At 42.5% G+C, this 24,733-nt stretch overlaps 1 protein-coding gene across 4 annotated transcripts in view; it reads left to right on the top strand.

The window, feature by feature from the left end:
- Window positions 1-24,733, top strand: part of LPGAT1 (lysophosphatidylglycerol acyltransferase 1) — a 122,305-nt gene that overhangs the window by 43,888 nt on the left and 53,684 nt on the right. For all 4 annotated transcript variants that reach the window (XM_003357598.5, XM_021063861.1, XM_013979974.2 and 1 more), the window contains one exon: window positions 9-273. In XM_003357598.5, coding sequence (XP_003357646.2) covers window positions 36-273 — 238 coding nt within the window. In that variant the 5' untranslated portion in view covers window positions 9-35. The remainder of the gene's footprint in view (window positions 1-8; window positions 274-24,733) is intronic.

The raw sequence follows: 24,733 nt of genomic DNA on the forward strand, positions 1-24,733 counted from the left end.
CGCCTCAGAAAGACCGGACAGACCCCAATGTGAGAATGGCTGTGACTTTGGAGGAAGCTCCGTGGCTGGGCTGGATCTTGGTGAAAGCCCTGATGAGGTTTGCCTTCATGGTCGCCAACAACGTGGTTGCTATTTCATCCTACGTCTGCTATGTAATTGTGCTTCAACCCCTTCGAATGCTGGACAGTAAGCGGTTCTGGTATATTGAAGGCATCATGTACAAATGGCTTTTAGGAATGGTGGCTTCCTGGGGATGGTCTGCTGGATATACAGGTGAGAGATGTTATGCTTAAGTCAGGAACCACGATTGTGATATATGTATGTATGTATATGCGCATACACGCATCTGGTGTATCTATATCTGTGTATCTGTATTACGCTTCCGGTAGAAGATGCTCTGATGCTTTAACTATTGAAAAAATAAATAGCAAACAATGCTATTGAGCTTTTTTTTTTTTTTTTGCAGAATCCTAATTTAGGAAGGATGATATTTTCAGAGGTATAATTTCATAATTATATATGGACAAGTTCTTTAATAATGTTTTAAGATGATTGACATCTGCTAAAACTGATCTGTGAAAGCGCTCTTAAAGGAATAGGAGTGCGTTTTATAGGACTACAGGGCTTATAAAATGAAGAAGTAAGATATTTAGCCAGTAATCATTGGGCATTTAGAAATGTCTAAATGGTAAGTTGTCCTAAGATAGTTTAATACATTTTTTTATTTAGTGGTGTGTTGTACTGGGTTCACATTTGAAGCCAAGCAAAAAAAATGGCTCTCTTTTCTGTTGCATATGCTTCTTTTGTTTACTAGAATCTATATGTTATAATTCTATATTAGAATATTAGGTGTAAGAAATTGTTTCATCCCTGTTAAGCTAATTTATTTTCTGAGTGTCTTAAGTAGATTTTTACTTCTGCAGGAGTACTGCTATTCTGAGGTGGACTTTTTTTTAAAGAACTGAATGAGAAGTAGTGTTTATTTTCTGTGTATAAGCCTTATATGCTTTGAGAACTTGTGCCCCTGCTGTGCAAACTGTGCATTGTTTATTATATTTATTTGACTTTTTTCCTCTAAGAGTTAGGATAATGAAAAAAGCATTGAGGTTTCTGGCACTTGTCTTAGACGTGGAGGCTTTATCGTGGAATTTTATAACCGATAAGCTCCTTAGAGATGGTGCCACAGATGCTGCGGTCAGTGGAGTCTGTAGGTTTTACCTTGGAAGAGCCAGAAGGGTATTTTTGGGGCCGGGCAGCGCAGAAATTTTCTGTCTCCTTCTTTCTTGCCCAGGCTACATCTGCAGATTTTATGCACACACATGAGGGCACTGACAGCACACAGCTTTTATGGAGTCTGCCGGTCTCTTGCTAGGTCACAGTGCTGTCAGTTGCCCCAGATGCAGCCTTTTCTCCTTCTGGCAATGCCATTTATTCTGTAAGCCCCAAGCCCTGGAATAGTGTATGCATTGCTTCTCTGCTATGTGTTTTGTTGAGATTCCAATGCTGTTTAGATGCAATAGATGAACTTCTAGTCCTTTTTTAGGATTTGGTGGTAGCAGTAAGGAGAGAGAAAAAAAGAAGTAAAAATGAAGTTTTCTTCTTTGTTGCTGAATTCTTACCTGAACCGCACTGCTGTCACAGGATTGCTTGGCTCAGTATAGTTTGAGCTTCCGCAAACATGCTGTTTGGTATAGTGGCTTTGTTCTCGGTATGGTATACCTGAGTTTGCTTGTTTTAAATGAGCTCATGGTATTTTTCGATACAAGTTCTAGAAGTTCATTCTACTTATAAAGAATGAAATTACGGAAGCATTTGTGCTTGTGTGTGTGTTTGTGGAATATTTGTGTATAAGTGTTAGCATGATGAGAAATTGGAAAAAAATAATTGGGCATTGACCTTGAGATCGTAAGGAGGATGGTGCTGTTGATTGAAGTTAAAGTTAGCTGTCTTATGGCCACATCAAGGCTGCAGTGTATTTTTTAGCATATTTTCTCGGGGTGTTTCTTCCTTGCTGAATATAGACACTTTCTTTTGCCACCTGCTTGGAAAGTGGTCTTGGCATGATTTGCATATTTTAGTCTCTGAAGCATCTACTCGTCAAGCCACTGCCCTTTGACCATCTGATCAGTTTGTTTCATGTAAGTATAGAATATTTTAGTATATGCATTTTAAGTGGTCTTCCTATAGGTAGAATACTTTTAGAGGGTCTAGTCATAGCGGAACATAGTCAAGAGGTCAGTCAAATGTAGGAATGACTTTTTTTGAAGGCCACAACTGAGTCTGGAGAAGCAAACATAGGCGGGGGTTGATGACAGATGTCCCCAGAAAAGAGTCTAGGGGGGTGTATTAGGCTTTGTGTGGATTATGTGTTTTATCTCTTACCATTATATCAAGAGAGGGTGGGCTTAAGTAGCTTTTTTCCCCCTTTCCCTATGCTTCAGTTTCTTTTTCTTTTCTTTCCTTTAATTTTCTTTTCTTTTGTCTTTTTGCCTTTTCTAGGGCCGCTTCTGTGGCACATGGAAGTTCCCAGGCTAGGGGTTGAATCGGAGCTGTAGACACTGGCCTGCACCATAGCCACAGCAATGCAGGATCTGAGCCATGTCTGTGACCTACACCACAGCTCACGGCAACGCCGGATCCTTAACCCACTGAGCAAGGCCAGGGATCAAACCCACAACCTCATGGTTCCTAGTCGGGTTCGTTAACCGCTGAGCCACGACGGGAACTCCTATGCTTCAGTTTCATAGATGGAAAATTGAATGTTGCCAAAGGCATTCTGCTCCGGAGGTCTATCTAGTATGTTCATGCTTTAGAATAAAAAGTGCCAAACCTTGTTGAAAAACCACCTCTGAAGAAATCTTAAATGTTAATTAGTTAAGTTATTAATTAGGATGCTGGATATGAATGCTCCTATAGGATGTCGTCTTTTCAGATTGTCCCATTCAGTCTAAGGTATGTCAGTTACTCAACTTTGCTGCTGAGGACTTCGGTTGATTACCCAACCTGCACTGTTTCATATGGTAGCTGCTAATTATATATGGCTATTTAAATTTAAATTAATTGAAATGAAAGACATTGGAAACTCAGTTTCTCAGTCAAGCCAATCATATTTTAAGTGCCCCGTGCTAGGTGGCTACTATATTGGACAGTGCAGATAATAGAACACGTCTGTCAGCACAGAAAGTTCTGTTGGATGAAGCTGATAAATAGTAGGTATGGTTTTCTCCTTTTTCTTAGGAGAAATGCACTTTATCCTTATAAAGGAATATTTATCTCAGTGTACTTCTAAACAGGTTTCTTTGGGGTAAGACAGGAAAATTTATTACAGTTTATAAAATTCTTATTTTTATTTTTATTTTGTCTCTTGTCTTTTTAGGGCCACATCCACCGCATATGGAGATTCCCAGGCTAGGGGTCTAATCAGAGCTGTAGCCGCTGGCCTACACTATAGCCACTGCGACACAGGATCCGAGTGGCGTCTTTGACCTACACCATAGCTTATGGCAACGCCAGATCCTTAACCCACTGAGCAAGGCCAGGGGTCGAACCCGCAACCTCATGGTTCCTAGTCAGATTCGTTTCCACTGCGCCACGATGGGAACTCCAAAATTGTCTTTTTTTTTAAACATTAAATTTTATTTTATTTTATTTATTTATTTATTTTTTGTCTTTTTGCCATTTCTTGGGCCGCTCCAGCGGCATATGGAGGTTCCCAGGCTAGGGGTCCAGTCAGAGCTGTAGCCACCGGCCTACGCTAGAGCCACAGCAACGCGGGATCCGAGCCGCGTCTGCAACCTACACCACAGCTCACGGCAACGCCGGATCCTTAACCCACTGAGCAAGCCAGGGATCGAACTCATAACCTCATGGTTCCTAGTCGGATTCGTTAACCACTGACCCACGACGGGAACTCCCTCATGAGAGATTTTTAAAAAAATAAGGTGTGTTTATTTTGATTTTCATTCACTTGTCTTAATAAACTCGTTCCCCATCCAAGCACATTTAATTAAAAAGTCTCTTACACAAAATCATCTAACAGTATTCATTGTAAGCGGAAGCTCCAGAATTTCTTGGGTAGGATGAGAGTCTCTGGGGCCACAGTCTGGCTGGAAGGGAACTGAGTGTGCCCGGGACTTGCCACTAAGCTCAATGGCTGTTTCCCTTAGATTGGGAATTTACTTGGGTGGCTTTAGAGAAAACCGATGGAGATTAGGTTTAGTTTCCTGCCACGCTCTAAGTGACAGCTGTCATAGCTCTCTGTTAGTCTTTGGATGTTATTTGATGGTGTTTTACCTTTTTTTTCCCCTAAGATATTCGTTGTGTGAGAAAATGATCAGAAATTACATCTGACTTTGAAATTCTAGGGAGAATTTTAAAAACATATCTTTTAGAGCAGTATTTTCCCCTTTTGAGTCATAAGCCAAGGTAGTGTGTCAAGATGAACGTTTTAAACAGTGAAATAGGAAAGGTGAAATAGAAGCGATCAGAAGTGCTCGTGTCTGTACTGGGTGGTGCTAAGAATCCATTTTTTGCTGAGCCCTGTCACCATCTGAAAGGCATTGTTCTGGTGGAAAGAGCACGGAAATTGAGGGGAACTCCAGGAACTGGCCGTCTCGACCTAGCTTTAACTTTAATATCTCTGCTCACCGGTCGGAGGGAGATCCTTGCCTGCTCCATGCCCACTGGGCTGTGAGCTCTCTACACAGAGATACGGCCTTCTTTGTAACCCTGGAGTCCACTTCGTTGCCGATGCTCTCAGAGTGCTCCATACGCACCTGCTTTCTTGAATCTCGTCTTTCATTCATGGTCCCAAAGGAGCTGCCTGAGCTGCCTACCTTCCTGATCTTGATAACAGACCTTTTGGGAAGGTAAGGCAGCTCAGGCAGCTCAGTCTGTTATCAAGGTCATTGCAATCCACAGAATATAAACCCTGAACTGGATCATGTTTTTCACACACACACCCCCCCCACAGACCCTACAATACCCCGTTTGTTAATTTAGCACACCTCCCTTCAGCTTTTCTTTTGTGTGGGAACAGATGCCCTGGAGGTGCTGAGATGCACACAACACTATCACTGACTTTAAGGAGTTCACAGCAGCCTTGGTGGGGAAGACAGTGCCACCAGCAAGGCACACATTCTGGGATAATGCTCTCATGGAGATGTACCACGGGGTGAGAGAGGACGGCCTCCTTCTCTCATCCCAGTGGTAGGTGGTAGCAGAGCAGGAATAGGGAATTTAGGGGAGGATCGCCTTACATTCTTTTTTTTTTTTTTTTCCGTTAGGGAAATATTTCTATGTGGCTAACTCTATCATCAATTATTATAATAGCCTTAAAAGATTCAATAATGCATCATTTGAAATTTATATCTTTGTGGTGTTAATATTAGCTAACATTCATTGCAATATAAGCCAAGTAGTATTCTAAGTGGTTCAGTGATTTAATGCTCACAACAGTCTTATCAGGGTGGTACTATTATTATCCTCCCTTTTGTTATTGATGTTGAAATTGAAACACAGTTTCATAATTACTTCCTCTTAGGCATTAGCAGTTGATGCTGTCACAAGTTTATTTTTGTAAAGAGCTATCATTGACCTTTATATAATATTCCTAGAGTGTTTCTTAATTTTTACTACCCATATTTTTGCTTCTGAGGCATGAAATCTCTTCCTGAAGCAATAATTCTTTAACACCTGAAAGCAATATCATGGATTTCTGCAAGAGGTTAAAGAAATTGTTGCTTTAACGGAAGTATTTGTAGTATACTATAAATTTCATAAAATCCCATTTCCTTACATTTCAGAGAGCAACTCAACTGAAATTTTGGTTTGGTTTTTTTTGTTGTTGTTTTGTTTGTTTGTTTTTTAAGGGCCACACCTGTGGCATAGGAAAATTCCCAGACTAGGGGTGGAATTGGAGCTGCAGCTGCCTGCCTACGCCACAGCCACTGGATCCAAGCCGCCTACACTGCAGCTTGCGGCAATGTTAGACCATTAGCTCACTGAGTGAGGCCAGGGATCGAATCCACATCCTCATGGATACTAGTTGGGTTATTAACCCACTGAGCCACAATAGGAACTCCCGAATTTTAGTTTTTTGAGTGCTTGGCAATAGATTGTCATCAGAACGAGGAGTTACTGCATGATGTTAGGTCAACAGCTGATCTTGACATAAATCCAGATGGGGAGTTTTCAGTATAGTGTTTTGATATTTATATGGAAAAGTTTTATATACCATTAAATGTAAACATTCCTAAATTCTTTGAACTCAGCAATTTGATATCGGGTCTCATTTTGCAGACTGTGTATAATTGAGTATTTTAAATAGTTTAACAAAATAGATAAATTCATTCGTGCACACCCACCCACATGCACTATTCAGAAGCACATGAAGCATTATTTGCTATGTTTATAGTGGGTAAGACCTCAGATTCTGGAGTCAGAAAGAGCAGGGTGAAACAGTTCCTACTGTCTCTTTGTTTGCTTGCCTTGTATATCTTTGCCCGTCCTTTCATTTTCAAACTGTTTATTTGGTTTTGCTTTTTAGGGCCACACCTGTGGCATGTGGAGGTTCCCAGGCCAGGGGTCGAATCTGAGCTACAGCTGCCGGCCTACCCCACAGCCACAGCAACTTGAGATCTGAGCTCTGTCTGCGACCCACACCACAGCTCATGGCAGTGCCAGGTCCTTAACCCACCGAGCCAGGCCAGGGATTGAATCCACATTCTCATGGATACCAGTTGGATTCTGCTGTGCTGCAGCGGGAACTCTTGGGAGGTTTCAAACTTTGAATTACTTTGATTTAGTTGTGTCTCTAATAATCAGCATAGAGATAGGTTTTGCTTTGTGAGTCAATTTGAAAATCTCTTTTAATATGAATTGAGCCCATTTGCATTTATTAATATGTCAGACATATTTTGTCTGGGCTGTGTTACTGTATCGTATGTTTTCTGTTTCAATAGATAGAAATGTTAAGTCTTTCACTGTGTAGTTGGTTTTTCTTTTTTTTTTCTGATATTTAGGAAGGTTTGTATTTTTGTCTTATTAGTTACTTTATATGATATTTTTAGTTCTCTATTGATAGTAACTATTTGTTCTCTCCTACTAACAAAGGTAAAATTCTTTTTAAACACTCCCTTCTCCTTTCTGTTCTCCATCACCCAAGTTTAGTCAGTAATGAGCAGTATTTATTCACGACAGTATTTGCGTTTGCACTATTACATATGCTTTACTTCTGCTGCTTGATTTGTGAGCCTTAAGACTATCTCTTGACTCCTAGCTGTTCCATCAAGGTTATCAGTAAGCTTATTTTACTTCCTACTTGCTTCCTCCCTTCGCTCAATTTTTGTAACTTGCATTGATACCTTGTTATGGCCTATGATATTTGTGTTCTGTTTTTATCACCTTTATCTCTTTCAGTTTTAGTCTTCATTCTTCAGTTAAATATATGCAGTGCTCACCTGAGCCCTTTTGCAGTTTCTCCCAGTCATCCTTTGGTTGGTTAAAGTCCATCCTCTGATGGTTTTTCAGTGAAGAATCGGGGAAACAATATGGGAATATTATTCTTGCACTGTTTTCAGCACGTCTTTTTGTTGCTTTACACTTGAAGGACAGCTCAGCAGGTAATAAAATCCTCGGCTCACTCTTTCTTTCCTTGAGCATCTTACCAGTGCCGTACAAATGTCTTCTGGCATTAATGTTGCTGTGGACATGTGTGAAGCCAGCTTGACATTTTCCCCATCATTAATGATTTGATTTCTCTTGCCATTTCCCCAAAGGATTCTCTCATTGTCTCATATTTAGTAACTTTCCTGGGATATGCTGGTGTAGGATTTGCTGGCACAGGTGTGCCCTTTCAATGCGTAGATTCAAATCTAACTTGATTTCAGGAAAGTTTTTAAAATTATATCTTTAAGTACTTTTGTTTGGTTGTTTGGGTTTTCTTTTTTGGTGACCCTAATTATATGTCTGTTGGATCACTCTTTGTATATCTTTTTTATCTATTATTTTCTCTTTAATCCTTTTAAACACTTTCACTTGTGTGTTTTTTGTCTTTGATGTCTCTTATCGTGTCTTCCGCAATGTCTTTTTTCTTTGTTCTCCTTTCAGCTTCTTCTTCATTTCTATGATGGTTTTGTTTAGTCTTCTCTTTTTTTTTTTTTTTTTTTTGTCTTTTTAGGGACTTACCGACGGCATATGGAGGTTCCCAGGCTAGGGGTCCAGTTGGAGCTGTAGCCGCTGGCCTACTCCAGAGCCACAGCCACAGCAACACCAGATCTGAGCCACGTCTGTGACCTATACCACAGCTCATGGCAACACCGGATCCTTAACCCACTGAGCAAGGCCAGGGATTGAACCCGCAACCTCACAGTTCCTAGTCGGATTCGTTTCCCCTGCACCAAGATGGGAACGCCTATTCTTTTTCTTTCTTGAGTTCTGCCAGTTCATGCTTCCTCTTTTCCTGTTGACTAGATATTTCTTTCTTGAGTTCTTATATTTATGCTCTGTGATCTTCTTCATAATGGTGGTGACTTCATTGAGTTTCTTAAAATCCTATGAGAATATTTAGTAACAGTTTTTATCTTCGCCATTGCAGTGTTTGTAGTGAGTATTCTTTGACAGTCGGTACGCCATGCTGCTAATTTCTGCCATTTTCTTACAGTATCTCCAAGTCAGTGCTGCACCAGTTACCTTTTTTTTTTTTTTTGTCTTTTTGTCTTTTTGCCTTTTCTATGGCTGCTCCCACAGCATATGGAAGTTCCCAGGCTAGGGGTCCAGTTGGAGCTGTAACTGCTGGCCTACGCCAGAGCCACAACAACACGGGATCCAAGCTGCGTCTGCAACCTACACCACAGCTCACGGCAATGCCGGATCCTTAACCCACTGAGCAAGGCCAGGGGTTGAACCCGCAACCTCATGGTTCTTAGTTGGATTTGTTAACCACTGAGCCACGATGGGAACTCCACCAGTTACCTTTTTATTCCCTATAATTTAGTGAACTGGACCTTCCTCAGTCATTTATTTGTAGGAGGTACAAGTGGGGTCAGGGTAGATTCCCAGATAGCTGCCACAGAGATAGTTATTTTTTACATGTGGCACCTAGGAGTGTTCTCTGTGCTGCCACAAGTCCTTCATCGCTCCAAACCAGACTGAGTCTAGAGGGCTTTTTGCCACCAGTTCTGGACTTCCCACTCTTACCTTTGTAGCTGTGACTGGAGGGACAGCCACAGCATGGCAGTGTAAATCCCTCGCCTTAAGGATGTGTGTTTTTGCTGTTACTTTCCGAGCTCGGCCACTGCTGGGCCCTCTTCATCACATGCCAGGCATTCTGTCTTTATGTCTGCTCTCCACTCCCAATGTAGATTCTTTCTCTAACATCATCTTTGTTTGATCTCACATATTTTGGAGGGCTTTTTTTTTTTGGCTGCCCCTTGGCACGTGGAGTTCCGGGGTCAGGGAGAGCCACAGTTGTGGCAGTGCAGGATCCTTTAACCCACTGTCCTGGGCTGGGGCTTGAACCTGTGTCCTGGTGCTGCAGACACTGCTGATCCCATTGTACCACAGAGGAAACTCATGGAATTTTTATATTTTTGTTTTTTTCCTAGGTTTGCTGGGAAAGAGTTCTGTGAGTTTTTTTTTTTTTTTTTTTTTTTAAAACCTCCTTTCTCCTTGTTGCTGCATGTATTTTCCAGGGAGATTCATGTCTATGACTCTACTGTGCTCATACCAGAAAGTACAACACCAGATTTTTATTCAATTATATAAGTATAATTCAGGCAACTCTGTCACCATTCTGCTTCACTACTAGTTGATTATTATAAAATGGAGATCAACTTTTCCACCTAATTAATTTTCTTTAAGGTCTGTCCAAAAGCAAGAAATAGCCTCCCCCATTTTTTTGTTTCTCCCAAACTGTTTTGGTTTTTGGTTCCCAAGCTGTTTTGATTCTTGGAATATTTATTGGAGTATAGTTAAGATAGCCGCTCTGTTTTCCACTTGGCTACAATAAGAAAATGTCACCAGAATGAATAGAAGAAGTAAGTTACCTTGGATACTTGAGTGAAGAATATGAAAGAAGAGTAACATTAATATTAGTCTCTAGGATGTGGTCTGGGACCACCTTGAAAACTTTATTTTATTTATTTATTTTATTTTATTTTTTTTGTCTTTTGTCTTTTTGTCTTTTGTTGTTGTTGCTATTTCTTGGGCTGCTCCCGCGGCATGTGGAGGTTCCCAGGCTAGGGGTTGAATCGGAGCTGTAGCCACCGGCCTACGCCAGAGCCACAGCAATGCGGGATCCGAGCCGCGTCTGCAACCTACACCACAGCTCACGGCAACGCCGGATCGTTAACCCACTGAGCAAGGGCAGGGACCGAACCCGCAACCTCATGGTTCCTAGTCGGATTCGTTAACCACTGCGCCACGACGGGAACTCCTGAAAACTTTAAATGATTAGTGCCCCTAAACCTTGATAAATATACTTTTAGTATCTTATAGTAGTTAAATATATTAATATATATTAATATATATAATATATTAGTTATATATGTAAGGTATATTGTATACATTAAATATAGTAAATTTGTAGTGTATTTGTTATAAACTCATTTTCGAGTTTCGTTTCAGAGTTGGCAAACTAATGGCCATATTCAGCAACTGAAGTGCTTTCTTTGACCTTTACAGTTATTTCAACTTTTTCTTTAACTAATTGCCAACATTTCAAAATTAGGGGGGGCTTCATAAAACATGGAAAATAAAAGCAAGACTTGTAGTTCTTGGGAAATTAGAAATCCAGCCATGCTGGGCCCTCGCGTCTGGCAGCAGTTTGCCGGAGCTACGTGATGGCTGCCCCCTTTAGAGGAGCCTGGCTCCCCAGTTCACGCCAGAGCCCACTCCTTCCGGGTCTTACTCGGGGCCTGCTTTGCTCATTTGCTTTACTTGCCTGGACCCCAGAAGCTTCAATGATGTTCATTTGAAAATACTCAAGTCACAAGTACCAGTCTGTTTCTGCTGGGCGTATGATATGGTAGTTTTGCATTTATATGCCTTAATAGTGCTAACATACTAATGAGTTCTACCATTAAAACTGAAAGTGTGTTAGTGAGCTCAACTGCTGATTTCACGTAGCAGAGGCATGTGACGGGAACTGAAAGATGAAGTGCCATTAGTAAGAGCTGTGGTCACAAAGTTTTTCAAGTTTCATGTTACATATTACTAACATAGTGAAATGTTTCCTGTTATTTGTGCACTCGTTAACTAGAAGGATGTCTCATTTCTTCTTATAAATATAATCATGTAAAATTTAGATTATTAAAAATTGGTTATTTTTAAATATGAAAAAGCAAGTCTAGTTGATTTCCATTTCTTTAAATTATTGTACAGGTAATTTAAAAATAGTTTTGTAAAAAGCATGCATAAATCTGGGAGTTCCCGTCATGGCTCAGTGGTTAAGGAATCTGACTAGGAACCATGAGGTTAAGGGTTCGATCCCTGGCCTTGCTCAGTGGGTTAAGGACCCGGCGTTGCCGTGAGCTGTGGTGTAGATTGCAGACACGGCTCGGATCCCGAGTTGCTGTGGCTCTGGTGTAGGCCGGCGGCTATAGCTCCGATTCAACGCCAAGCCTGGGAACCCCCATATGCCGTGGGAAGCGGCCCAAGAAATGGCAAAAAGACAAAAAAAAAAAAGCATGCATAAATCTTAGTTATGAGAATATGCTTTTTCTTAACTTGGTAGATCTGGTCAAATTTAGCTACCAAAACACTTTTCGCAAAATTTTTTAGTACTCATTAAACTTTAAGAATCCATTATTAGGAGTTCCTGTCGTGGCGCAGTGGTTAACGAATCTGACTAGGAACCATGAGATTGCAGGTTCGATCCCTGGCATCGCTCAGTGGGTTAAGGATCCGGCGTTGCTGTGAGCAGACTCGGCTCGGATCTGGTGTTGCCGTGGTGTGGTGTAGGCCAGTGGCTACAGCTCCGATTGAACCCCTAGCCTGGGAACCTCCATATGCCGCGGGAGTGGCCGGAGAAAAGGCAAAAAAAAAAAGAATCCATTATTAATAATGTATGTTGACACATTTCGCATATGCCATTAATTAGAAATTCGCATTTTTTTACACTTTAAGGGATTAAACACCCATAAATTTAAATACATCAAGATGTTTCTTTTCTTTTTTTTTTTTTTTTTTGCTTTTTAGGGCCACACCTGGGCTAGGGGTCGAATCAGAGCTACAGCTGCCAGCCTACGCCACAGCCACAGCAACGCAGAATCTGAGCCGCATCTGCTCACGCCAGCTTCTTAACCCACTAAGTGAGGCCAGGAATCGAACCGGCAACCTCATGGTTCCTAGTCAGATTCATTTCTACTGCACCACGATGGGAACTCCATCATCAACATATTTCTGAATGATCAAAAGACGAAACTATGATCAATCTAGTTTTGCTAGGTATGTTAATATATTGTATATAGAAATTGAGATCGAATTCACATACCATAAATTTCACTATATTTAAATCTACAATTTAGTGTTTTTACTATGGTCACCAGATTGTACGGTTATAAGCCCTGACTAATTCTAGAACATTTTGTCGCCCCAAAAAGAAACCCCAAACCCTTTAGCAGCCACTCCCCATTGCCTCCCTTTAACCTCTGGGAACCACTAATCTGTGTTCTCTCTCTATGCATTTGTCTGTTCTGGACATTTCGTATAAATAGAATTGTCCAATGTGTAGTCTTATGTGTCTGGTTTCTTTCACATAGCAAGGTGTTTGCAAGGTTCATCGTATCCTCACATGTGTCGGTACTGTGTTCCATTGTATGTTGGAATAATATTCCATGGCATGGATATAGCCCACATTTTGTTTATACATCCACCTGCTGATGAACATTTGGGTTGTTTCCATGTTTTGGCTCTTGTGACTAATGCTTCTGTGAGCATTCATGGACAAGTTTTTGGGTGAAACATATGTTTTCAATTCTCTTGGACCTTGAGTCCAATTGCTGGGTCATATGATAATTCTAAGTTTAACTTTTTGAGAAACTGTCAAACTGTTTTCCATAGCAGCTGTCCCATTGTACGTTCCTACCAGCAATGTAGAAGAGTTCCAGTTTCTCCACATCCTCACTAATACTTATTAGTTTCTGTTTGTTTGTTTGTCACTTTTAATTTGGCCATCCCAGTGGACGTAAAGTGATAGCTTCTTGTGGTTTAGATTTGCATATCCCTCGTGACTTATGATGTCAAACATCCTTTCATGTGCTTAATAGCTGTTTATATATCTTTGGAGAAATGTCTATTCAAATCTTTTACCCATTTTAAAATTGCATTATTCATGAGTTCCCAACTAGTATGCATGAGGATGTGTGTTCGATCCCTGGCTTTGCTCAGTGGGTTAAGGATCTGGCATTGCCACAAGCTGTGACGTAGGTCACAGATGAGGCTCGGCTCTGACGTTGCTGTGGCTGTGGTGTAGGCCAGAGGCTGCAGCTCTGATTCAACCCCTGCCTGGGAACTTCCAAGTGTCTTGGATGTGGCCCTAAAAAAGAAAAATTTGAAAAAAAATTGGACTGTCTTTATTGTTGAGGTATAAGATTCTTTCTATATTTTATATGCTAAGCTCTACTTTTTCATTGGTTGGCTGTGTTTTTGGTATCATATCTAAAGGACCACTGCCTAATCCAGGGTTGTGAAGATTTATACCTATCTTTTCTTTTAAGCATTTAGATTTTATATTTAGGTCTTTGATTGATTTTTTTTTTTTTTTTTTTTTGTCTTTTTGTTGTTGTTGTTGTTGCTATTTCTTGGGCCGCTCCCACAGCATATGGAGATTCCCAGGCTAGGGGTTGAATCGGAGCTGTAGCCACCGGCCTACGCCAGAGCCACAGCAACGCGGGATCCGAGCCGCGTCTGCAACCTACACCACAGCTCACGGCAACGCCGGATCCTTAGCCCACTGAGCAAGGGCAGGGACCGAACCCGCAACCTCATGGTTCCTAGTCGGATTCGTTAACCACTGCGCCACGACGGGAACTCCTGATTGATTTTGAGTTCATTTTTCTCCATGGTGTCAGGTGGGGGTCCAGACTTCATTCTTCTGCATAGGGGTATCCAGTTGTTCTAGTGTTGTTGTTTTTCCCCATACAGATATTGAAAGCAGTCTTTTGATTCATTTGCCTTGATGCCTTTATTCATCATCAGCTGCCTCTGTATGTTTGGGTCTTTTTTAGAGTCTATTCTTTTTCACTGATCTAATAACTGTCTTTTTACCAGTACTTCAGTATTTTAAATACTGTAGCTTTATAGGAACTCAGGTGGTATAAATCTTACTATTTTGTACTTTTTTTGTTTTGTTTTTTTGGCCACCCTGTGGCATATGGAGTTCCCAAGGATCAGATCCAAGCTGTAGTTGCCACCTAAGCCATGGCTGCAGCAATGCGGAATCCTTAACCTGCTGCGCCAGACTGGGGATCAAACCTGTGTCCTAGTGCTCCCAAGATGTTGCCAATTCCATTCCACCATGGTGTTGTTTGTTGAAAAGACTTTTCTTTCCGTATTGAATGATCTTGGCATCCTTATTGAAAATCAGTTGGCTGTCTGGGTTTATTTCTGGGGGCTTTCACTTCTGTTCCATTGATCTGAATGTCTCTCCTTATGCCAGGACCACATCTTCTTTATTTCTCTGGTTTTGTGCTATATTTTAAGTGTCAGGTATAGTTTTTTTTGTATTTTAATTCTTTAAAAATTCACAATACTTCTTGTTACATATAATGACTTCAATCATGAGGCTAGTTCACGAATCAGAAATCCTAGTTTAAAGCTTTTCTGGATTTAAAAGTGTTTGCTGGAAACAGTTTTTTTTGAGAATTAATATTCTTAACTGGGTTAAATCATATCTTCTTTCCTCTGTGTTGAGGAAATGCTTACTAGTTACGTATTGCACTAGGAGTTGCCTTCGAAAGAGTGTGGTTAGGAGTAACAGTAGTTCTTTCCTGTTTACTCTCTCAGGAAAACAGGACCTTAGTTGCAGAAGTATCTTATGTGATTGATCAGCCAGGTGCTTATTGATTGCCTGCTGCCAGTTAGCATCAATAAGTACTTGTATAATACTGTATTAGAGAGTGCGATTTAGATTAATTTCTGCCAAAAGAATTTTTGACATAGTTTCTACTTTGATGGATGATTTGGGGGATAGTTGAGTTTACTATGAACTGTGTGTCCAAAATGCTCCTGCGAAGTTTTCTGAAAAATGGAGATCGGTATGCTCATTTTCCCCTAATGTGATGGTTCCATTTTTTAAAGTTAATTGAGGTCTCTGCAGAGAAGGAAATTAACTGGAAGCTAAATTTATGTTGTAGAATAAAGTATAGGTTACTTGGATATGGAACAAGGGTGTCATTTTAAATGAGTCTTAGGTTGTTTTATACGAGTAGGATACAATTAGCTTTAATATATGAGAGACTGAAATTTTAAAGCTCATTTTAAAGCTGAAATAATCATTTAAAGGTGTTTTAAGCCTCAGAGACTTACATACAGATGTTGTGTTTTTAACAAATGGTAGATATTGCTAAGTAAGTGTGATATTGGAGATAGCATGATATATTAGAAAAAACATTGACTTTTGAGTTAGTATGAGTTTGAGTCCCACCACTGCACATTTCTAGCTGTATAACTTTGAGCCGATTACTTAGCTTCTCTGAGCCTCAGTTTGACCATCTTTAAAAATGGAGGTTGTGGAGTTCCGGTCGTGGCGCAGTGGTTAACGAATCCAACTAGGAACCATGAGGTTGCGGGTTCAGTCCCTGCCCTTGCTCAGTGGGTTAACGATCCGGCGTTGCCGTGAGCTGTGGTGTAGGTTGCAGACGCGGCTCGGATCCCGCGTTGCTGTGGCTCTGGCGTAGGCTGGCGGCTACAGCTCCGATGGGACCCCTAGCCTGGGAACCTCTATATGCCGCGGGAGCGGCCCAAAGAAATAGCAAAAAGACAAAAAAAAAAAAAAAAAAAAATGGAGGTTGTGATACTTATCTTTTATGAAGCATGTTTGGTATTCTATACATAATAATATTATTATTAGCAGTAGTAGTAATATATGAATGCCTAGGAAAACAATTATGTTAACCTTTTGGGGAAAGGTATGTCTACACGAATAAAAACTTTCTAATGGAATAGTTTTAGAAATACATTTGAGGATACTGAAACTTAGCCATAGCCTAACTAAACTATTAACTGAATATTATGTTTATAAACTATGAAATGCTTCAAAGCAAATTACGTTTAACTGTCTTCTAATTCATTCAGTCACCTGTTCTAATACCAGATATTTGAGTGCCTTCTCTGTCAGGCACCGTGCTGGTGGAGGAGATAAAATGATGACAAACAAACCAGAACAGCTCCTGTTCTTCTGCAGTTGACTTTTTCACGTGGGGACAGGAGGAGTCATGTGATAACCATGCAGTCACAACTTGAAAAGGGCTGCAAAGAACAGTATAGGGGCTGTGAGAGTAATTAACAGAGCTTTTTCTGGAGATGATGGAGTCGCAGAGGAGTGGCCTCCTTGAGAAAGTGACATTGAGACTGAGACCTCGAGCATGAATGAATCAGGTGATGCTGGGGGAGGGGCAGCATGTGCAGAAGATGAAAAGAGTTTGTCGCTTATGAGGAACCGAGGGAAGGCCAGATGGGCTGCAGCACCGAGTGAATGAGGAGAGGAGTAGAGGTGGTGACAGTGGAGGGGGTGGGGTGATGAGGCCAAAACCACTGAGGCTTTGACATGCTTCCTAAGGATTTTGAAATTCCTTTATCTTGAAAGGAAACAACGCAAGGAATTTAAGCAAGGAAATGATGAAATCTGACTCATATCTGTGATTGTATACTCTGCCTGCACTGTAGAAATGGATTAGAGAGAAGTGAGAGTGTGCAGGCTGTACTTTCTTCTTATCCAGGTGAGGTGATAGTTGCTTGGTCTAGGGCTGATGGCAGTGGAGATGGAAAGAACTGAATTAATTGCAGAGTTTTGTAGGAGGAAGCCTGTCAGGACTTGTCGAGGGATGGGACACAGAGGATGCGATACGTGGGCAGGTGACAGGGGGTGGGGGGTGGGGGGATGGCCATAAGTTTTCTGGTGTGAGACGCTGGGTGGATTGAGAAGCCCAGAGAAGGAGCAGTGTTGAGAGGAAAGATGAAAACTGAGCATAGGCCAAGTGAGAAGCTTCTAAGGGAGGCTCTGATATCATCTTCAGCTTCCACAATCTAAAGTCCTTTTCCTGGAGGCTGAGAATCTCCTCATCACTTAGCTGATTTTCTGGGGTTTTTTCTTTTTCCCTCCTCTGAGTTATAGCTCTCTGTCTTTTCATTTGTATAGGTTTTTGGTGTGGTGACCATTTTACAGATAACAGAGTTGTAGCCTCTCTTAGTTCTGGTGTCTGCCCCCCTTGTGGCTGAAGTTGGTACAGGGGCTTGCTGTAGGCTTCCTTGTGGGAGGGCCTGATGCCTGCTCACTGGAAGGCGGAGCTGATTCCCGTCCCTCTTGTGGGTGGGCTCTGTCTCCGGAGGGGATTAGAGGCAGCTGTGTGCCTGGGGGCTCTTTAGGCAGCCTGTTTACTGATGGGGCTGTGATCCCACCTGGATTGTTGTTTGCCCTGGGGCTTCTCAGCGCTGATGGGTGGGGCCAGATTTTCCCCAAATGGCCACCTCCAAAGAGGCAGCTGCTGAATATTCTCGAGAGCTTTGCTTCCAATGTCCCTGCCCCACGACAAGCCACGTTCACCCCTGTTTTCCCAGGAGGGCCTCCAAGAACTGCAGTCAGGTTTGACCCAGATTCCTATAGAGACTATGCTTTGCCCTGGGACCCAGTGCACGTGAAAGTCTGTGCACCTTTTAAGAATGGGGTCTCCGTTTCCCCCAGTCCCGTGGAGCTCCTGCGCACAAGCCCCACTGGCCTTCAATGCCAGATGCTCCGGGGGCTCTTTCTCCCAGTGCCAGATCCCCGCACGTGAGAGTTTGATGTGGGGCTCAGAACTCTCCTGTAGGTGAGTCTTTGTGAACCAGTTACTTTCCAGTCTGTGGGGCTCCCCACCCGGGGGTGTGGGGTTGCTTATAGCATGTGATCACCCTCCTGCCTCTTGAGGAGTCTTTGTCTTCTGGAGGAGGATATCTTTTTGAAGGTTTCCGGTCCTTTTGGTTGAAGTTTGCTCAGCATTTAGTTGTAAATTTTGTTGTTTTTAGGAGAGATGTTGAGCTCCAAAATCAAGTGTTTTTAAAAAAGCCTAAGTGAGACTCTGAAGTAGGCATGGATAGGCTGTCTAGAACTGAGCAGAGAAACATGAGCTAGAAAGGTAAATGGGAAAATTACCAACAGTGTTTAAAGCCAAGAAGACAGATGCAATCCCCTGGGCGGATTCTAAGTACTGAGTGATGAGAGGCGCGGGGCCAGACTCTGAGGAGGGGTCAGCCTGGGAAGGAGCAGCCCAAGGAGAGGAAGGCATCCCGGCCCTGCACGTGTGTGTCCCCGAAATGAGCCGGTTCCAAGGCAGGGGCGCGACGGGAGAGCTGCTGAGAGTTCCCTTCTGGTCCGATGAGAACTGATTTATCCTTCCGTTGATTTGGCAAGAGCAGCTTCGTTGACGTGGTGGAAGTGGAAGCCAGATGAGAGTGGATTGGAGATGAATGATGAATGGAGCAGACGGAAGGGAAGCACGAGCGGGTGACTTTCCGGAGACATGGCTCTGAAGGAAGAGAGGGTGATAGTCACTGGAGAGAAAGTGGGTCCAGGGAAGGCTTTCGAATTTATTTTTAAGATTTAAAAGTCTAGCTTTCAGCCTACTGGGAGTTGTACCTGAGGAAAGCAGGGTCCCTTACTGACTCGGCTCAGGGATTGAGGAAACCATTGCAAGTGAGGGTGGAAGGAGAGAAGGCTTATCAGGGCTCGAGGATACAGAGGACACGGGAGGCACTGAAACGCTGGCTCTGGCGACAGAGCTCGGCAGCAGGGCAGAGCTGCCACAATTTGATCCTGTCCCAAACTCTCGTTTAGTGAAGCCTCCACTTTCTCATTGATATTCCTTCTGTCCCTAAAATCTGTTTTTCAGTTTCTTTGAAAAATTTCTGCCTCCTTAATATAAGCCTGTGCTATCCTTTCTCGCTCCTCCGCTTCTTCTGTTTCCTTCTCTCTGAACCTCTTTGGCACCTGCTCTGTAATTGTGGTTCACACACTTTTGGGCTGAGAGTTCACAGTTTCCTCAGGGGGTCAAGAATTCATACACATGTTAAGTACCATCTGTGGATGAATAAATAATGGGTCTTATAAATATGTGTTAATATTTATTTTTCAATTAGATGTTGCTGTTGTTGGGATAGAAATCTCTTTTATAAGCACTGTAGACTTCAGACTTGCTTTTTGCTGTGGATCTTTTCACTCAGTTCTAGCTGCTATCATAGACGTCTGCCACATTTTTTTGACATTAAAAAAGACTGTTCATCTTTGAAACAGTTAGGACTCACTGCTCCACGACAGAAAACATCGGGAATTCCACTAAATGTTTTTCACTGTTGTTTTTACCTTTGCCGTTCCTGTCTTTTAAACTAACTTGTCAGTTGCTTAAGGACAGGGCCTGTGGCTCTTTCTTCTTCTTTACAGCTTTCTGCAGAGGTTGGCAAGCTGCAGCCGTTGGGTCAAATACAGCCCACGGCCTGTTGGTTTTGTAAGTCCTTTCCAGCTCAGGAAGTTTTTACCAGTGACCATTTGCAATTGATCTGATGATAGGAAACACTGACTTTGAACCCCAATTAAGTGAAATCTTACCCCTCCCAAGAAAGAATTTTATTCTTCTTGTTAGTAGACCAGTATTGCAAAAAAAAAAAAAAAAATGTGTTTATTTTTATATTTGGAATTTTGTCAAAAATTTTGTAGAATTTGTTGGAAAAAAGATTTGTTATGTAAATAGCTGTATAATATTCTCAGTTTTGCCTCTTGACCTGCACAGCCTAAAAGTTTTACTCTCTGACCTTTTACAGAACAAGTTTCCTGATCCCTGCCTTACAGAGTAGTTAGTTCCCAAATTTGTCCGCACATCTGCCTTATCAGAGGAGCTTTAAAATTGATGTGTACGAACTTCTCTACCCTGGAGATTCTGATTCAGTACCTTGAGATGGAGCCTGAGGACCTATATTTTTAACAAGCTATTTAATTGTTTGGGAATCCCTGCCTTATAATGCATTTGTAGGTTTGAACTCCAAGAGAGAATGAAATGCATATTGGATTAGATATCAGAGAAGAGCTCATTTCCTTACTTCAGCACTCACTCACCATGGGATCTGATCCAAGTAACTACTTGTTCTGCAGGTTTTTAACACACTTCCAGTTCCTTTGTTTATAGACAGTCTTGCTTTATCCTCTACAGTAGTAGTCCTTTTCCCGTTTGGGGTTCATAAGAACCTCTTGTAGAATCTGATGAAAGCTACGGGCCCTCGCTCAGAATAGTGCACCTGTATTAATTTCCTATGACTGCATAACAGCTTAGCACAAAGGCACTTAAAGCAGCGTAAGTGTGCGTAAGTGTGCGGTCACATTTCTAGAGGCCCAAAGGTCAAGTCTGGATGTCGGCAGGGCTGCGCTCCCTGCAGAGGTTCTATGGGGAGATTCCTTGGCCCTTTTATTTCCAGTAGCTGTCAGCATTCTCTCCTAGCTTTGCCTCCAGGGTCATGTGGCCGCCTCCTCTTCTCCCTGTCTGTTCTCTCTGTGTCTCTATAAGGACATTTGCCATTGATCGAGGGCCTCTTTGGATCATCTAGAATTAGCTCCTCCTCTCAAGATCCTTAAGCAAATCACATCTTTACCATGTAATGTCACAGTCCCTAGTTCAGGGATTTGACTTGGATATTCTGTGGAGTGGGGGAGGAGGGCATTTTTTTGGCTTACCCCAGCACCTTTGCACGTGCTCACAGTTTTACAGACAGTTTCAAGGGGCTCACAACTCTTTGAAATCTGTTTATGGAGCCTGTGGACCCCAGGTTTGTACGCCGAGCTCCTGAGCTCGGTGAGAAGAACCTTGCACCTTTCGTGCATTTGGTCTCTTTATTCTCCTCTATGTCATGTTCTTACATTCATCTCCCATTAATCCCAGTCTTAAAATGATGATGTTTGCTTCTTGTGGCTTTGATTCTCCAATTTATAGTTTGCTTTTTGATTTAGTTTCTCTGATTCCTTTAGAAATTATTTATGTTCCGGTTAGGGTTATTGCTAAAGAAAAGCTCAATTCTTTTTACTTAATTCTGTGGCAAAGAGACTGACTTCTATGCAAATCATAGATAACTGGCAATGCGTCTGTGAGAAGAGAAACCTATTTTGAGTACCTGCTGTGCCAGGTACTAGCAAGTGCTTACATGTGGCTTCTTATTAAATACGGAAAACAATCCTGGGAGGGAAGTGTTATCAACCCTGTTATATAAACAAGATACAGACACTTCTGGGAGTGAAGCAGCTTGCTCAGTGCGAGTGATAGAGCTCTCTCTGAACGAAGGTCTTCTGCTCTGAAGCCCACGCTGTTTCACTGTGCCTTGGAAACAGCACACTTCCCGTTTAGGTGAATGGTTAATGCTGTTATTAGACAGGGGCTATCTAGATTTCAGTCACATTCATTGCGCTTACTTACAGTGCTCCTTTGCACCGTGTCTTCTCTGAGCCTTAGCTTTACACGAGATTGGTACATGGCCTGGATGCCCTAGAGTGCTGCGGTGGCAATTGAGAGAATATGAGTGAAAGCCTTGTAAAACAGGAACATTTTTTTACTAATATATAGTACAATTCATTAGTTTCTCATTTGGTTATATTCTTAGTACTGTCTTCTTTTGGTATCCCAGATGTCAAAGTTTAGGAATACGGCCAAGTCCCAAATCAGAGGCTATGTTACCTCCAGCCATGAACTTCTTTGCTTCAGGCTTCTGGACAGTTGGCTGGTGTGAATGCTTGCATCTGCTTTCTGGTCTTTCATTTGAAGGGGCCTCCCCAGTTTCGTCTAGGTCAACTCCACTTAGGATATCTATGTTCGTGATAGTTTTCTGAGCATTCTCTTTCCCAGGTCTTCTTTTTTTTTTTTTTTTTTTTTGGTCTTTTTGCCTTTTCTAGGGCCGCTCCTGCAGCATATGGAGGTTCCCAGACTAGGGGTCCAATCGGAGCCTCCACCACAGCCACAGCAACGCAGGATCTAAGCTGCATCTGCAACCTACACCACAGCTCACGGCAACGCCGAATCCTTAACCCACTGAGCAAGGCCAGGGATCGAACCTGCAACTTCATGGTTCCTAGTCAGATTCGTTAACCACAGTGCCACAACGGGAACTCCATTTCCCAGGTCATTTTTAAGTTCCTCTCGTTGCCTCTTTGTCCTGGGTTTGTTTGCAGGCCTGGGACTGTGCCCTGGAGACTCTGCCCTCTCCCCAGTTTCTTCACACCCTCATTCATCTGTAGACCTTCTGTCATCCAAAGCGAACATCCCATCTCACTGCTTCCTGTCTCCTCGTGCCTTTGCTCTTGTCTTCCAGGATATGAAGATACTAAGTACATTCTCATCCTTAAAAAAAGTCTCCCCCATTTAACAGACATACTCTCCCTCATCCCCACAGCCCGTCACGCCTTCCTCCTATCCCTCTATTGTCAGGTCTTTTCACCGGCTGGCTGCCTGTGGTCTGTGAGCTAAAGTGCCGAATTCTGGTGTCTACTGGCCCGTCCCAAGCCGACCTCTTGAGCTGTATCACTTGGCATTCCTTCCTTTATTCTTCCCGTTAATGTGCAGGACGTCCTTCTTATCATCTTCCTTCCTGCTTGCTCAGGGAACCTTCCTCTATTGTTTATCTCCTCTTCAACTTTCATAAAAATGCTCAAATTTCCAATTCATTAAAAAAAAATTGGGAGTTCCCATGGTGGTTCAGCAGTAATGAACCCAACTAGTATCCATGAGGACTCGGGTTCAATCCCTGGTTTTGCTCACTGGGTTAAGGATCTGGCATTGCCATGAGCTGTCATGTAGGTTGCAGACACGGCTCTCATCCCATGTTACTGTGGCTGTGGTGTAGGCTGGCAGCTGCAGCTCCAATTTGACCCCCTGGGGACTTCCATATGCCGCAGTGCGGCCCTAAAAAGATTAAAAAAAAAAAAATCGGAGGCTCTGGTGACCTGGGTTCCCTTCCCCACTCACTGACCACAGCCTGGAGCCGGATAAGTAGCTGCCCTCTTTTTGGGTGGGGCATCCCTCTCTATTTTTAACACAGTGTCACTGTTCCCTTCTGCCAAATAGGAAGCCCACTTTCTCACTTTTGTCACCTGTCTGGTGGCCAAAAAAAAAAAAAAAAAGAATTTTATATTTCCTGGCTTAAATTCTAGCATCTGACTTTAAAAGTACCTCTCCAGTCTGACCTTGTGTTCACGGATGCAGCCTCCTTCTCCATCCTTCCCGGTCCTGTCCACTCCAGTCTGACCTCGTGTTCACGGATACAGCCTCTGGTCCGGACCACATGAGGCCACTTTCCTCATCTCTTTGGCGGGCCTCTTCCCTCCATGTTTTTGCTCCCAGCCGTTTCTTCTTCCTCTGCCTCCTGTGGAACGGATTTTCCTAAGGAACGCATCGTTCCCGTTTGTCTTGTATTCTCAATAAGTGAGCAGACGTCTTGGGGGCAGGATCATATGTCAGTTTAAAAGTTTGCTTCAGTTTTATGTGGAAGAAAATGTATTTTTTAAAAACCTGGAATCTTTGGGCTCCGTGAGATGCCGGCCTGGTGATGGGCACCTGAGAGCTGAAACGGACGAGTGACAGCGGCTTCGAGGTTCCAGCCTCCAGCTTCCTCCAGGGCCTCCGTCTGAGGACTGCAAAGGCAGGCAGCATTGCTTGTGCCGTTTGAGAAGTTCTGTTTCATCTTTTCCGTCTTCCCTTCCGTGCTCTCTCCTTTCTCACCTTTCGCTCTCTCTCTCTTTTGTTCTTGTTGCTGAGCTCACATAGCTGAATGTAGTGAGCTGATTGCTTTGTGATAGAATCCTGCTCTACACTGATGTGCCCACAGTGGTCGAATCCTGTTTCTCTATGAAGAGAATCAAACTAGCTGAACGAATGGAGACTAAGTGCTTTGGGGGAGAGTGAGCAGGAGGCGCTGTAAGTGAGTGATACTTACCATCTGTGTGTTTTCCAGTCAAGGAGCAGCCATCGCATTCTGTTTCGTGTATTTGATTCAAAATATCTGTGACATGCGGAGCTTGCATTCAGATACCTCTAAATTCCTTTCTAGCTTTAAACGTCCTTAAAATCAAAACCCTGCCATAAGTAATCATCCGATTCTAAAGCTGTTTAGAGGTCTGGTAGCAGAGCAGAGCAGCTAGATGCCCACTTATTTCTAGCCATGGGGTGCGATCCTTAACCTTTAGAAGTTAGAATTTCCCCATCTTCCAGCCGCTTATTTTAGCACCCTGAGGCAGGTAACTACTTAATCCCATTGCTTACCCTTTTCCCAGTGGAATCACATTAAAATACCTGTGGTTTAAATCCCCATCCCTGAATTTTGTATAGTGTTCTCTTAGTCTCCTTATGAGTAAATGAAAGAAGCTGTTTAAAAAGTGGAGGAAACACAACTTTGACCAAGTCGAGGATTTTGTGCAGAGTGAAGTACTTTTATTGGCACCTACTATGGAAAGAAACTGAAGATGTAAAGTCTTAGATACTTCCACTCTCAGTGTTTTAACAAAATATGTTTG

Source organism: Sus scrofa, chromosome 9, assembly GCF_000003025.6.
Source record: "Sus scrofa isolate TJ Tabasco breed Duroc chromosome 9, Sscrofa11.1, whole genome shotgun sequence".
NCBI lineage: Eukaryota > Metazoa > Chordata > Mammalia > Artiodactyla > Suidae > Sus > Sus scrofa.